Source organism: Dryobates pubescens, chromosome 39 (assembly GCF_014839835.1).
Source record: "Dryobates pubescens isolate bDryPub1 chromosome 39, bDryPub1.pri, whole genome shotgun sequence".
Taxonomy (NCBI): Eukaryota; Metazoa; Chordata; class Aves; order Piciformes; family Picidae; genus Dryobates; species Dryobates pubescens.
This window is the reverse complement of record NC_071650.1, coordinates 3,738,995-3,751,764: the sequence shown is the minus strand read 5'-3', so window position 1 is coordinate 3,751,764 and position 12,770 is coordinate 3,738,995. Positions and strand designations below refer to the sequence as shown.

The 12,770-nt window shown below is 41.3% G+C and overlaps 1 protein-coding gene across 3 annotated transcripts in view; it reads left to right on the top strand.

Moving 5' to 3' along the window:
* AFTPH (aftiphilin) overlaps nt 1–12,770 on the top strand; it is a 52,686-nt gene that overhangs the window by 17,725 nt on the left and 22,191 nt on the right. For all 3 annotated transcript variants that reach the window (XR_008463046.1, XM_054177221.1, XM_009901285.2), the window contains exons 3-5: nt 10,819–10,970; nt 11,432–11,558; nt 11,889–11,945. Coding sequence is in view for 2 of the 3 variants with exons in the window: in XM_054177221.1 (XP_054033196.1) it covers nt 10,819–10,970; nt 11,432–11,558; nt 11,889–11,945 (336 nt within the window). In the remaining variant the exon portion in view is untranslated. The remainder of the gene's footprint in view (nt 1–10,818; nt 10,971–11,431; nt 11,559–11,888; nt 11,946–12,770) is intronic.

Sequence of the window (12,770 nt, the reverse complement as noted above, 5' to 3'; positions counted from 1 at the left end):
AAAAGCAGAATCTTCAGAGGTTCTGTAAGTGAACAGTCCTGGGTCTCTGGAGAGGTCCCAGATGACTGTAAGCTGGCCAACGTGATGCCCATCCACAAGAAGGGCTGAAAGGAGGAGCCAGGGAATTCCAGGCCTGTCAGCCTGACCTCAGTGCCAGGCAAGATTATGGAACAGGTCATCTTGAGTGTGACCACACAGCGCTTACAGGATGGCCAAGGGATCAGGCCCAGCCAGCATGGATCTAGGAAGGGCAGGTCCTGCCTGACCAGCCTGATCTCCTTCTATGATCAGGTGACTGCCTGGTGGATGTGGGGCGGGCTGTGGATGTAGTCTACCTGGAACTCAGCAAGGCCTTTGACACCGTCCCCCACAGCAAACTCCTGAGCAAGCTGTCAGCCCCTGTCTTGGACAGCAGCACTCTGTGCCTGGCTAAGAACTGGCTGGAGGGCCAAGCGCAGAGAGTGGTGGTGAATGGTGCCACATCCAGCTGGCAGCCAGTCACTAGTGGTGTCCCCCAGGGATCAGTGCTGGGCCCCAGCCTGTTTAATATCTTTATTGATGATCTGGATGAGGAGATTGAGTCCATCATCAGTAAATTTGCAGATGATACCAAGCTGGGGGCAGGAGTTGATCTGTTAAGAGTAGGAGATCTCTGCAAAAGGACCTCGACAGGCTGGACAGATGGGCAGAGTCCAGCGGCGTGAGATTTAACACATCTAAGTGCTGGGCTCTGCACATTGGCCACAACAACCCTATGCAGTGATACAGGCTGGGGTCAAGAGTGGCTGGAGAGCAGCCAGGCAGAAAAGGACCTGGGGGTACTGGTTGATAGTAGTCTGAACATGAGCCAGCAGTGTGCCCAGGTGGCCAATATGGCCAATGGCATCCTGGCCTGTATCAGGAACAGCGTGGCCAGCAGGAGCAGGGAAGCCATTCTGCCTCTGTACTCAGCACTGTTTAGGCCACACCTTGAACACTGTGTCCAGTTCTGGGCCCCTCAGTTTAGGAAAGACATTGAGTTGCTTGAATATATCCAGAGGAGGGCAACGAGGCTGGGGAGGGGTCTGGAGCACAAGCCCTGTGAGGAGCAGCTGAGAGAGCTGGGCTTGTTTAGCCTGGAGAAGAGGAAGAGGCTCAGGGAAGACCTTATTGCTGTGTACAGCTACCTGAAGGTGGGGGTTAGTCTCTTCTCCCAGGCAACCACCAACAGAACAAGAGGACACAGTCTCAAGCTGAGCCAGGGGAGGTTTAGGCTGGATGTCAGGAAGAAATTCTTCACAGAAAGAGCGATTTGCCATTGGAATGTGCTGCCTGGGGAGGTGGTGGAGTCACTATCCCTGGAAGTGTTTAAAAAGAGACTGGATAGGGCATTTAGTGCCATGGTTTAGTTGATTAGATGGTGTTGGGTGACAGGTTGGACTCCAGCCTGGTTATTTCTGTATTCTGACATCCCTCCCTGAATCTGCCATAACAAAAGATAAAAGCCACATCACAGTGGAGGTTCTTTGGGGATCTGTCATAAAACCCTACGGTAGTTTGGCTAGATTGTAAAGCCATGTTTAAGTCAAGTATTTTTGCATTCTTTATACCACGGCCAGTTGTGACTGGATATGAAGTGGTGTTCTGCCTCCCCTGCTTGCTTGGAGAACGTTTCACACAAATAAGCTGTAGAAGTTGTTGAGCTGGATGTTTTCTCTGTTGCAACAGAGACAGTTGCCCGTGATTTATTGAGTTAACTGTTAAAACAATAGTTACATGCTTTCAAAACTTACTTTCTGTCCTGTAAGTGCTTTAGGTTTTGGAAGGATCTGTTGAAACTTTTATGTATTAACCAAGGGGAGGGGGTGGGGGGGGAAGGCAAGCTTTGTTTTACTCTTCAGTAGTTTAAGCCATTGAGCCACATGTTAATAAAATGCAATTAGAAACTTGAAGATTAGTTGAGTCACCATGAGCTGGCAGTCCCAGTACTTTGAGTGCAGAGTCTGAGTAAAATTAAACTCAGATTTTGATCAGCATCCTTACTTTTGTTTAAGGGGATGTTGCTGAGGTTAAACCACAAAATGCAGAATTTTAAAGCATTTGGTGATCTGGACAGAGTTTGATGCAGAAGCACATGCGAAGTACAGCTAGGGATAGATAAGCAAACAAATGTGGTGAGCCTGAACAAAGAAGAATCACTTGTATATGTTTCTGGCAATCCAAAAGGCACTTTCTGTAGCAACATAAAGTGAACAGGTTGTGCAGGTGAGAAGTACTGCATGTGTTAGACACTTGAGATGTGAAAATTGAGACCATGGCTTAGGCTGATAGTGAGTTGGGATCATTTACAAGATCCCGTATGTGCTTAATGTGTGGTGTTGAGGCTAGAAGCATCAGTGTAATTTGGCAGTGAAATCATGTTGAACAGCGTATAGAAAGAGATGGACTCTAATGCAATTCTTTACTTTTAGCTTTCTGCTTTTGTATACTTGACCAGCATCATTACTGTTTAAATGTAGAACTGATGGATAAAGCCTTTTTTCTCCATCCAAAATGCTACACTAGTTATTTATGAGTAGCTTATGTTCCTTTGCATGTTTTCCTTTGTTTCCTTAGCTTCTGTATTATGGAGGAGGCAGCAAGATGTGTTGCTTTCTGAATGTGGTCTTCATTGCAAGGTGTATGTCAGGCAAACTGTTTTAAAAAGATTGTGGATTTATTGTAATATTTAATTAGAAGTTAGACTTGGCTTGAATTCAACTAATTGTTCCAGGTTTGCTTATATCCTTTTATATTCTATATTTTGTAAGGGGGTGGGGGGGGAAATCAGCAAACTGGCCTCGTATAATGTGACATGTAGTGGCAGAGGGATCGTTATGTCTCTTCTCCTTGGTCTTTGGGTTTAACTTCTCTGAATCAGCACAGAGTCTGCAGTAGGGTTTGTAGCATGCTGGCTCCTTCCATTCAGTAGTGCTGCGGGGCGGGTGGAGATGGAAAAGGGTATGGTATAAAGTATACAGTTAAAACTATGGAAAGAATTTTTAACACCTTGGAGAAGGTTCACTTTCAAAGGCTCATTGACACAGATGCAAACTATTAACTGAACTTGCATTAATACTACTGTATACCTTCATCATTTGTCTGTCTTCAGCTGAGGGGTATACCTGGAGGTTTGCATGAGATAGAGATGTATCTTTGAGTTTATTAAAATTGGATTTAGGGTGGAGTGATGGGTGAACTGGTTGACCTAACAAGCTTTGAGTGAACCTGCGCTCTACCATATGCATTAATGCCCTTTATGTGATCACGTAGCACACTACTAAGTTATGTTTTATAAGGAACATAAGGCTCGTAGCACAGATTTTTCCAGAAGATAATACTGAACATTAGTCAGCTGAGGGAGTTGCTCTGCTGTGTTGTGCATTAAATATATATATACAGGACTCAGGCAGCAAAGCACCCGAACAGCTATTAGCAATGGTAGTTGTGTGGGTGGGTAATATGGCAGTGCCTAGCTGTGTTCAAGGAATACTGACATCTCTAGAGGAGGAGAAGAGGAACAGTGGCTTGACTGTGGAAGGCAAATTTATCTGAGAGTTAGCAAATCCTGGAAAGGGAGGAAAGGAAACCCAGAGCATCCTCCAAATTGGGTTTAAGATTCTCAGCTTATTGGAGAGCCTGTGCTCACAGGCTATACCTCTTCAGATTAATCAGACACTGTGGGTCATGCACAGTTACTAAGCCACAAGTATGCATCAAGACAAAGAAAGCCGTGGATCACTCTCACATAGAGAGTACTTTGTCTTGGGCAATGAATGAAGTCATCCTCTTGGGAAAAGGTAATTATGACCATAAAGATTTCAGTCTTCCAGTTTACTGAGATAAATTAAGATACTGTTGGCTAAATTACATTCAACCAGTTGGGTAGCAGTGTAAATGTGTCTGTCCAGGAAGGTTTGGAATTAAGGCTGTAGCACAGTTCTTAAGTATGTGCAGCTGAATAACTGTAAAATCCAGGTCCATAATTGCTGTATTTTGAAACAGAACATGGCTATGGGGATCCTGAAAGGAAAAGAGTTTGGGATAGGGGTTCTTTTAGTATTTTTGTTAATATACCACAAACCAACATTATTTTCAATTCTGTATACATAAGTTTCATCTACTCCCTCTCGGAGCCTGACCGAAAAATTAGTTCAAAACCACTGGATAATAACGTGATCAACTGAAATGGAAAGGTAGTTTTATGTAGTCCAGAGAAATAACTGTTGCACTTCATTTGCTTGCATGGAAGGTGCAAGATTTGATACATTCTTCAGCTAAGGGGGAACAAATGTGCAAGCCTTCCAGCAAGGAGGAGGGAGGCAGCATCACATTTCTATGCTCAACTTCTCTGCAGTTTGTAACTCGAGTTATCAAGCAGGAAAAACAGTGAAATCTTGTGCTTCTTTCTCAAGCCACTTTGCAACTGATCTTGAGACCTTTATAGTTACTGTTTAAAAGCATTTGGGGGATATTTAGAACTATGATTTCCTTTATTAAATCTTGAAAATGTTGTAAAATAGAGTCTTACTCTGCATTTCACGTTGTTGAGTGTTTTTTAGCTCTTGTGGCATCCTCTTCCTGGCTTGTAAGTCTGAGTTTAGGACCAGTGTTTCCATTATACCAGTAGTGATAAAAATTAAGCCATTTCAATCTATGTCACTGTCTTAAATTTACTTGCTTTTCAAGGAGGGATGGAGAAAAGTCATCAGAGTTGAATCATAAGAATTTAAACTGATGTTCCTTGTAGAGTTTGCTTCTTTTTTTTTCCATACAGTTTTTCTGCTTGCAGCTTTTATCCCCTTGCTTTTGTGCTTTCTTTGCGAAGCAGAGCTTGCACATCAGAGAAAGAAACAAATTGTTGCTCTGTGGAAGAGAAACTGATTCTTAGTTTAAGCAGTCCACAAACCTTTCCAAAGGAAAAAATGCCCCCATTTCACTAGTAACTTAGTGTTTGTTTGCTTGCTTGTTTGTATTTAGTTAACCATTCCACTTTACTTGAGTCCAGATTATTTCAAGACCCACTGAAGTTGATTAGTTTGTTTGTCATGGTGAGTTTAAATCAGGTTTTCAGCTTCTCTTGTATGGCCATGTAGTTTACCTCTTCTCCCCCCCAAAAAAAAAATTAAATCTCTAAAACCTGAAAAGTAGCGCACACACACACCCCTGCCATCATCATCATCACCCAAACCAACCTATCCAACACCCCTCATGTACATATGGTAAAAGTGCAGAAGCCTATGGTGACTTAGCTCCTCACAGGCAATATGGTTTGCTTGTTAGAAGGAAAGGAAGTTTCTTACTGCACCTCTGCTTTAAGATAGTCACATAGCTGTTTTAGGCCCTCTCCAGAGCAGTGGGTTCATAATTTAAAATAAATAAATAAATAAAATCTCTCTAATCAGTTTGTTTTCTTGGCTTCTGTTCCCTGAGCCTTGTTCTGCTGTTTTGAGAGTTTTCTCTCGGATTCTGAATTCTAACTAGAAGCTGATCATGTCCGCATGGACTTGATTCCTTTGCTGAATTATACATTTAGCATCTTGGATCCTTCATATGCTCACTTCTGTCTCCTTTCTTATGTTTTTCTATCCAATAAGAATTGAATATCTAAATCAAGAATTTAACTATTAACACTGGTTTTATTTATTCTTAGGTCTTGCAGTTTTGTGTTTGATAGATGCAAACAGCCCAGAGTTTGTGTTGCTTCCTCTGTAGCCTCTCCCTGGCAGCAGGAAAGGGAGTACTGGTGACGTGCTCCACTTTCTACTCTCCCCTTTCCTAAATGACCTCTGGAGGCAGGCTGACAGAGCAGAGATGCTGTGTGCTGTAAGCAAAAGTGGGGGAAATAAGAAATTGTGTAGAGAAATGCAGCTGTCCTCACTGATAGAAAGTGGGGAGGAAGGAGGGGGAATCCATCACTCCATTATACTCCTCAGCCTCCAGCATGAGGAACAATCCGCTGGCTGCGCTTTTGTGTCTGGTCTGCAGCTCGTGTGTGATTGGGACCATGGAGAAAAGCAAGACGACTTGGGGTTTGTACATAAAATTCCCTGAAACTTCACCAAGAGGAACAGTACAGCAATTGTCTTGTGAAAACTCCTGTTCACCTCAGCTCTTTCTGTAGTGTGGCTCAAGTATGTTGTCTGTATGGCAAATTTTACTATCTCCTCTTTTCATAGCTCTACATAAAGTCAGCAACTTGTTGCTGTTGCATTCATGTGGAGGTGGCTGGAGAGGATTTAGTGTGCTGGGCAGCCAGCGTAGAAGAGCCATTTTGGAGTCCATTGATTCCTTAGTCTTGTGGTGGAGAAAAACAAATTGTGTAAGCCAAGTCTTTCAGCTGTGAGAGCTGGATCTTGCTCTCTATTTAACAGCCAACGAGACAAATTCTAATCCTGTGGTGGTTATTCTCACTTGAAAGTCGATGACATCTGTGATGTTTTTATTGTTTCAGGTCGTGGTTATTTAAGTGTTCACAAAAAACCCTTCTCTGCAGTCACAGAAAGTACAGGGCTTAAAGTTTGCCACTGTTAGGACAATCACAGTGAATTTTGGGAATGCAGCTGGAGACTTTGTTCACATCTTCTGCCTTTTAAAAATTAGTCCTCTCAAATGGTGATGAACCACATCTGGGCATCAAATGCCTTTAGTGGCAGGAAAAGTAGAGAGAAGTTCTTGCTTTCTTTTCTGCCTTTCCACCCCAGGATTTTTCACCCTGAGAGGCATGCCACTACTGTGTATGTAATATTTCCATACAGTTTACTTTATGCAAACCATAGATTGAGATGTATAGAAGGTGGACACGTCCACTAATTCAGAAATCTTGGGAATGCTCTTTCTACATAGGAGCTGTGACCACAGGGTTTCATTACCAATTACAAGAGCAAGTGTAACCACTTCCATGAAGGACATTGCTACTGCTTGGGAGCTGTGTGTAGGTAGGTTCATCCCTGTGCCCATTTGCGCACACAGAATTAATTACTCTGGTTTGCTATGGAAACCTTCTCTACCCTACAGAAAGGGCTGAGCATTTCTGGAAATTGAGAAAAGATGGAAGGAAAGTGTAAAGAACTCTATAATTAAACTGTTCCTGAAATTTTGGCACAATTCTTAAGCTCCAATTTGAAACTGGGTGCTGGCTGAGATGCTGCTTGGTTCTTAGAGACTTCCTGTTGATTGTTTCTTTACCCAAGAGCATGTTCTCAAATGTGGATCCTTTTAAAGAAATGTGATGCCTTGCTGTCCTCATGAGCTAGTGTCTTTCATCTGCCTCTTCCTTTTCACTGGTTATGTGAATTCTTGCTGTGCTACAGAAATGAAGTGAGCATCACCTGTTTGTGTAAGATAAAGGCAAGTGATAAATTCCAGGCAGAGTTAAGGACTTTTTAAGTCACAGTATCACGGTACCACAGTACATTAGAGGTTGGAAGGGACCTCCAGAGAACAATTAAAACATAAGTAGAGCATGTTTTTGCATGCTGAAATGTTAGGTTAGAATCTGGGATACTGTTCCCATTTACTCACTAAAAATGTAAATTAGTGTCTTAATCCTGGTCAACAAACACAATCCAGTAATATCACAGCCATTGTAACTTACTGCATGGCCAAAATGATTTGGCATTAGGAGATGATTAAAAGGAAAATTAAATGCTATACAACATGACTCATTATGGTCATGCAATACCAGTGAGATAATGAAGAAGAAAAGAAACTGAGTCAGGTGTGCTGTGTAATTCAGATCCTTTGATGGTATAATAATTATGGTATTTTGACATTGTGCTTTGCAAATAACTGAATCAGGTGGCTGTTCCTGTAAAAAAAATTCTTTCACAGGTAGCAAAACTGAAGAGCTGATCTAATCAAGTTCATTTTCCTGCTTTTTGTGCATCTAGCTGCTGAATAGGGAGCATAGACTGAGCAGACTCGGTTCCCAGCTCATCCTGACTGCAATCAAGATGCTCTGATAACAGAGAGGCAAATACCATGTTATGTTTCCTGTACTGGTTGCTGGTGTAAATGGGCAGTGGTTTGCTTGGCTGAGATGAGACAGGCAGTTTTTCAGATCAAAATTCAAATGAGAGATGTTGTAGATATCTGCTTTGTAATTATAAGTTACTCTGGTATCTAAAGGCTTGTCTTGGCTGTATTGGTTGGTCTGATTAAACTATAACCTCCACCTACCAGTCTTGCTTCTCTGAACTTTGTATCATTTTGATTGTACCATAATTAAACAGAGGTCTGAGGTTTATGCCTGTAAATTCAGCATTGCTGCTGGAATATGTTGTATCTCCACAGGAGGGCTCTGCTGGCATAGCTGTACTGACGCACACTGTGGGATGCTCCTGGGATTTTCACCTACTGTGTTTCTTTTCTGTTTCCCCAGTGGGAAACCCAGGTACTGCCCTGTGGGCAGTGTAGCAGAGCATTGGATAGGTGGCTGTTGAGGAACTCCAGACTAGAAAGACAGACGTGCTCCTTTTGTGCCAGGCTTTTAATCTCCTTCCCCTAAGCAAGAAGTGATTTGAGTGCTGCTGTTAGAAACAAGTACCTTGGGAAAAAAGGCTTTAATTTTTGTTTTGTGAGCATGCTTTGCAATGGGTACTTTTTGATAAATGATAAGAGATTGCTGCTTATTTCTTTCTAAGGAGTTGAACTGGGAGGAAGAAAATATATTACGTGACAGTGGTGCATCTGTTTGAGAGTTTCTAGAGCTATAATAAAGTTGAAATTCTTTAGCTATATGGAAGTGCCACAAAGAGAAGAGGTAGACATGTAAGGGCAGAGCTTCAAAACATGAAAGCATACTAAGGTTGTAAAAGAAAAAGAAAATTAACTTCTTTATTTTTTTAAAGGTGAATTTTTTGGTTTTGTGGGGGCTGGAGGTTGTTGGAAGGGTTTGTTGGTGGTTTGTGGGGTTTTTGTAGGGTTTTTTGTTTGGTTTGTTGTTGGGGTTTTTTTATATCAAATCCATCTGCCAAGGCCAAAGTGGCAAGAATTGGAGCATTCTCCAGTGCATGCTGTGGGATTAAAATGCTTGGAAACCATTAGTACTGGTCTATGTTCTTTATGTTGCTGAGACTTGGTCCTACCCAACAGTGGAGATCATGGAACTGGTGGAGAGAAATGTGGGAGATATTTGCTGCATTACATAACCCAAGAACACTGTCTGCCTGCCATGGGTTAAGTTGAACATTTGCTGCTGTTACTCAAAACCATCCTGCCTCTTGCCTTCTTCAAAATGAAAGTGCTGTCTGGAGCGAAGTGTTACAGGGCTTGAAGTTCAGATTGTAACATGAAAGGCTTCCTGTTCTGGAAGCTGCATTGGGTTCGGGGGCTTGGGTGTTTTCTGCAGGATTGGCAGTGAGATGGGTGGGAGTTGGGTAGCTCCTGCTGTTTGGTTTTGGTTTTTTTCTGCGAATAGGCCAAGGTAACTGTGCCTTATGTTCGCATTTATATTAAACTCTTAGCTCGGTCTCTTTGTCTCAACCCAGAGTTGTTGTGTTACTTTTCCCTCACTTCTGTGTTGGGGGGGAAGCAGGCAGGTTAACCCATTCACAGCGCTTTAACCCATTACGCTGCCCTCTAAAAATGCTGAAATTTCTTTTCTCCCAAGGGACACTGAAGTGATGGTGACATCAAGACATGGTTGCAACTACTGTGGCAAACGGGAAACCCCTTCTGCAAAACTTCTGAGGATTTATGTTTACATAATGTGCCTTGGTCTGAGCTTATAACACAAGGCAGCAGAAAGGAGGTCAGAGGAGAGTAACATTGATGAAGTTATGGTTATGCAAACTGCTGCCTGGCTCTCAATTTGGCTAAAATAAAATTCAGAGGGCATTTTCAATTTACTTTTTTTTTTCCCCCTCAAGTGATTTGGCTGGAGTAGAAACATTGCCAAGCTTAATTTTCACCCCTTGCATCAACTGTCTGAAGCATGAACGGGAGGAAGGAGAAATTGATTGGAGGAAAGTGGTCCTTGTATTTGAAGAACCTGTAACACATGAAAACACAAATAGGTTCCAGGGCAACTCCAACATTAAGTAATTCTTTCTTTATTATTTGGGGCTGGAGAAGTACCAAACCAATACTACAGGTATTGTTTGTCGGGGAAAAAACCTAAGTTTAAATGTCTTAGGCTTGCCTTGTCTGCATAATACCGGACTGTCATGTGAACTGCAGCAAATGAAGCTGGGGATTATATTTTTGTTACATCTGAGTCATTGATACTAACATTTTTGTGGGAAGTGTGCAGTCTCTGGATTAGAAACAGGTTTTCCTTACCATTTTCGAAGTTGCTGTCACACCACAAGCATGTTGCACATTGGGCTGAGTTTGGTGAAGCCTTTTACTGCGTATATCTTAAAAGAAGTGAAGCTGTGTTCCGAATCATTGTTGTATCTCATGTACAAATTGAAGTGTATCATCATTAGGTGAAATTACATTGATTTAATACTAAACTTGCTGAAAAATACATGTTCAGTGAAAGCCTTAAGGTGTAGATGTGGAGACTTTAAAACATACTCGGATCTAGCATAATGCTTGTTGCACATGGGAGGAACTGTTTTGGACTCTTCTGTAAGGACTTATTTTGCAGAGGGTTTGGTTCTCAGTTGCCTGCAGCTTTTCAGTAGCCTGCAGCCCAGTGCTTAAGAAGTTGTCTGATTCTCCAATATTTTGTATTAAATAAAACATTGTATTAGCTACATACTGTTTTCCATCTTAATTTTTATCCTTTTGGAATCCTTTTCTTGAAAGCGGTTAATGAAACTTGACATAAATAAATTTTCTTTGCTATAGACAACATTGCTAAGTCGTCTGGAACGAATATTTGAAGTCTGTTTTCCTTCCATTCCTGTTTTTGAAACTGAAGAAGAAATAAGTTCCTTGATTGACATGTTGGAAGCAGGTGAAAAGCAGATGACAACTGAGGAGACCTTAGCAAATACTGGGTAAGAAGCCATAACGTGTCTTCCATAGGAACTTAAAACATCTATGAGTAATTAAAAATGAGTTGTTTGCTTCAAGTGTTGTGAAAAGCTCAAGTTAAAATTAGATATCTAGCAGAGTGCTTGTTTTCATGCCAGGAGCATTTCACTTAGCATATCATCTTTTAAGTGATGTCTCCGAGTTAATCACTAAATTAATTATTAGTTACACGTGATATGGATTGCTGTGTTTGTTCCTGCGATGAAGTCTAGGTCTTGTCCTGCCTGCTGTAGACATCATTTTCCAGTCTAAACTAATAATTGTTCTGAGAATGCTGTGCAGCTTTAGTTCCCCTTGGTATTGTGCTTGGCCATAAGTTTAATTGGGAGGTATAACAACTCACTTGCATTAAAAACTAAGTAACTACTCAAGGCTGCTAAGCTGTTATTCCTGCTGATAACTTGATTTATAATGGGTTGTATAGGGAGCTGATGGACGTGTGGACAGAACTGCAGGATATCCACGATGCGTATGGACTGAGATACCAGTGGGGTGGCTCCCACAGTAACAAAAAGCTTTTGTGCTCCTTGGGAATCGACACAAGAAATATTGTGAGTCTCTCAGTAAAACTTGCTTTCTAAATAATGGAGCTGCTTTAAATGGAGAATCAAATGGGAGTCTTTGTGTGTGAATGCTTGTCTTGTCATTGCATAGCTGCACTGAACAGGGCTTTTCATGACAGACCCGCTGACAGTTTAACTTTTTATGATCCCTATTAAGAGTCGCATCGGGTTTTAACCAAAATATTTGAAATACTGTGTTTTATTTAACACAGTACTTATTCTCTGATGTTAATTTTGTATGAATTGTACATCACTGATAACATATTGCCATTGCTGACACAGAAACCCTGAAGTAAATTGTTGTTCTTGTTTTATTAGCTCTTTACAGGCAACAAGAAACAGCCTGTTATAGTACCCATGTATGCAGCAGGACTGGTAAGCTTTTTCTTTCCGTGTTATTTTTTGTTACAATTCCAACAACATTATGTCATGAAGTATATTTAAAGGACATTAAACATCAAGCATGTTGAGAGATACTTTTCTAAGTACAGTTATGGCTTAGGCATCAGTAGAAATGCTGGAAAAGAATCATCAAATACACAATTTTCATTATGTGTGCAATCAGGTACTTTCTTGTAAATGAAAGCAGTATTGATTTCTTCATTTCATAAAGCAAGCTATTTATCAGATAAGGTGGGCTAGCTAGTGTAAGTTCAGTTGGAGGCATTTTCTGAAACCAAAACTGACTGAAGTAATGCATTCATGTGTATGCAGCAATCAGAAGTTCTTGTTGTGAGTTAACTATTCGCTACATAGATGTAAAAACGTCAGCTAAAACTTGACATGAGAAACTGGCTGTCAAGTGTGATAAGGAAAACATCCTTTTGCATCAGCACTTGTGGGAAGCCCTGGCTCTGTGACCAGATGGTTCAAAGGAAGGTTACGAGCTGCTAGATAGTTGTTCATGAAATGTGTGTAGGTAGCTTTCTCAGCTCTGTGGAGCATGTCTTCTTTATGCAACTGTTTCTCTGCCACTGCTTGTTAATTACTTGATTGCTTCTCAATGTTCGTAGGTCAAGACGGGTGTATGGTAATGCTTTGCACCCTTATTGGCATCTAAATAAAGGCTCTACACATGTATACTAGATTATTTAAGTGTACAAAAAGCATTGTATAGCCAGTGTTGTGTTTCTGCAAAGACAGATAAATAAAAATGTTGCTAGATAAAAGTAGGGGGGGGAAATATGTTAAAAAAATTAG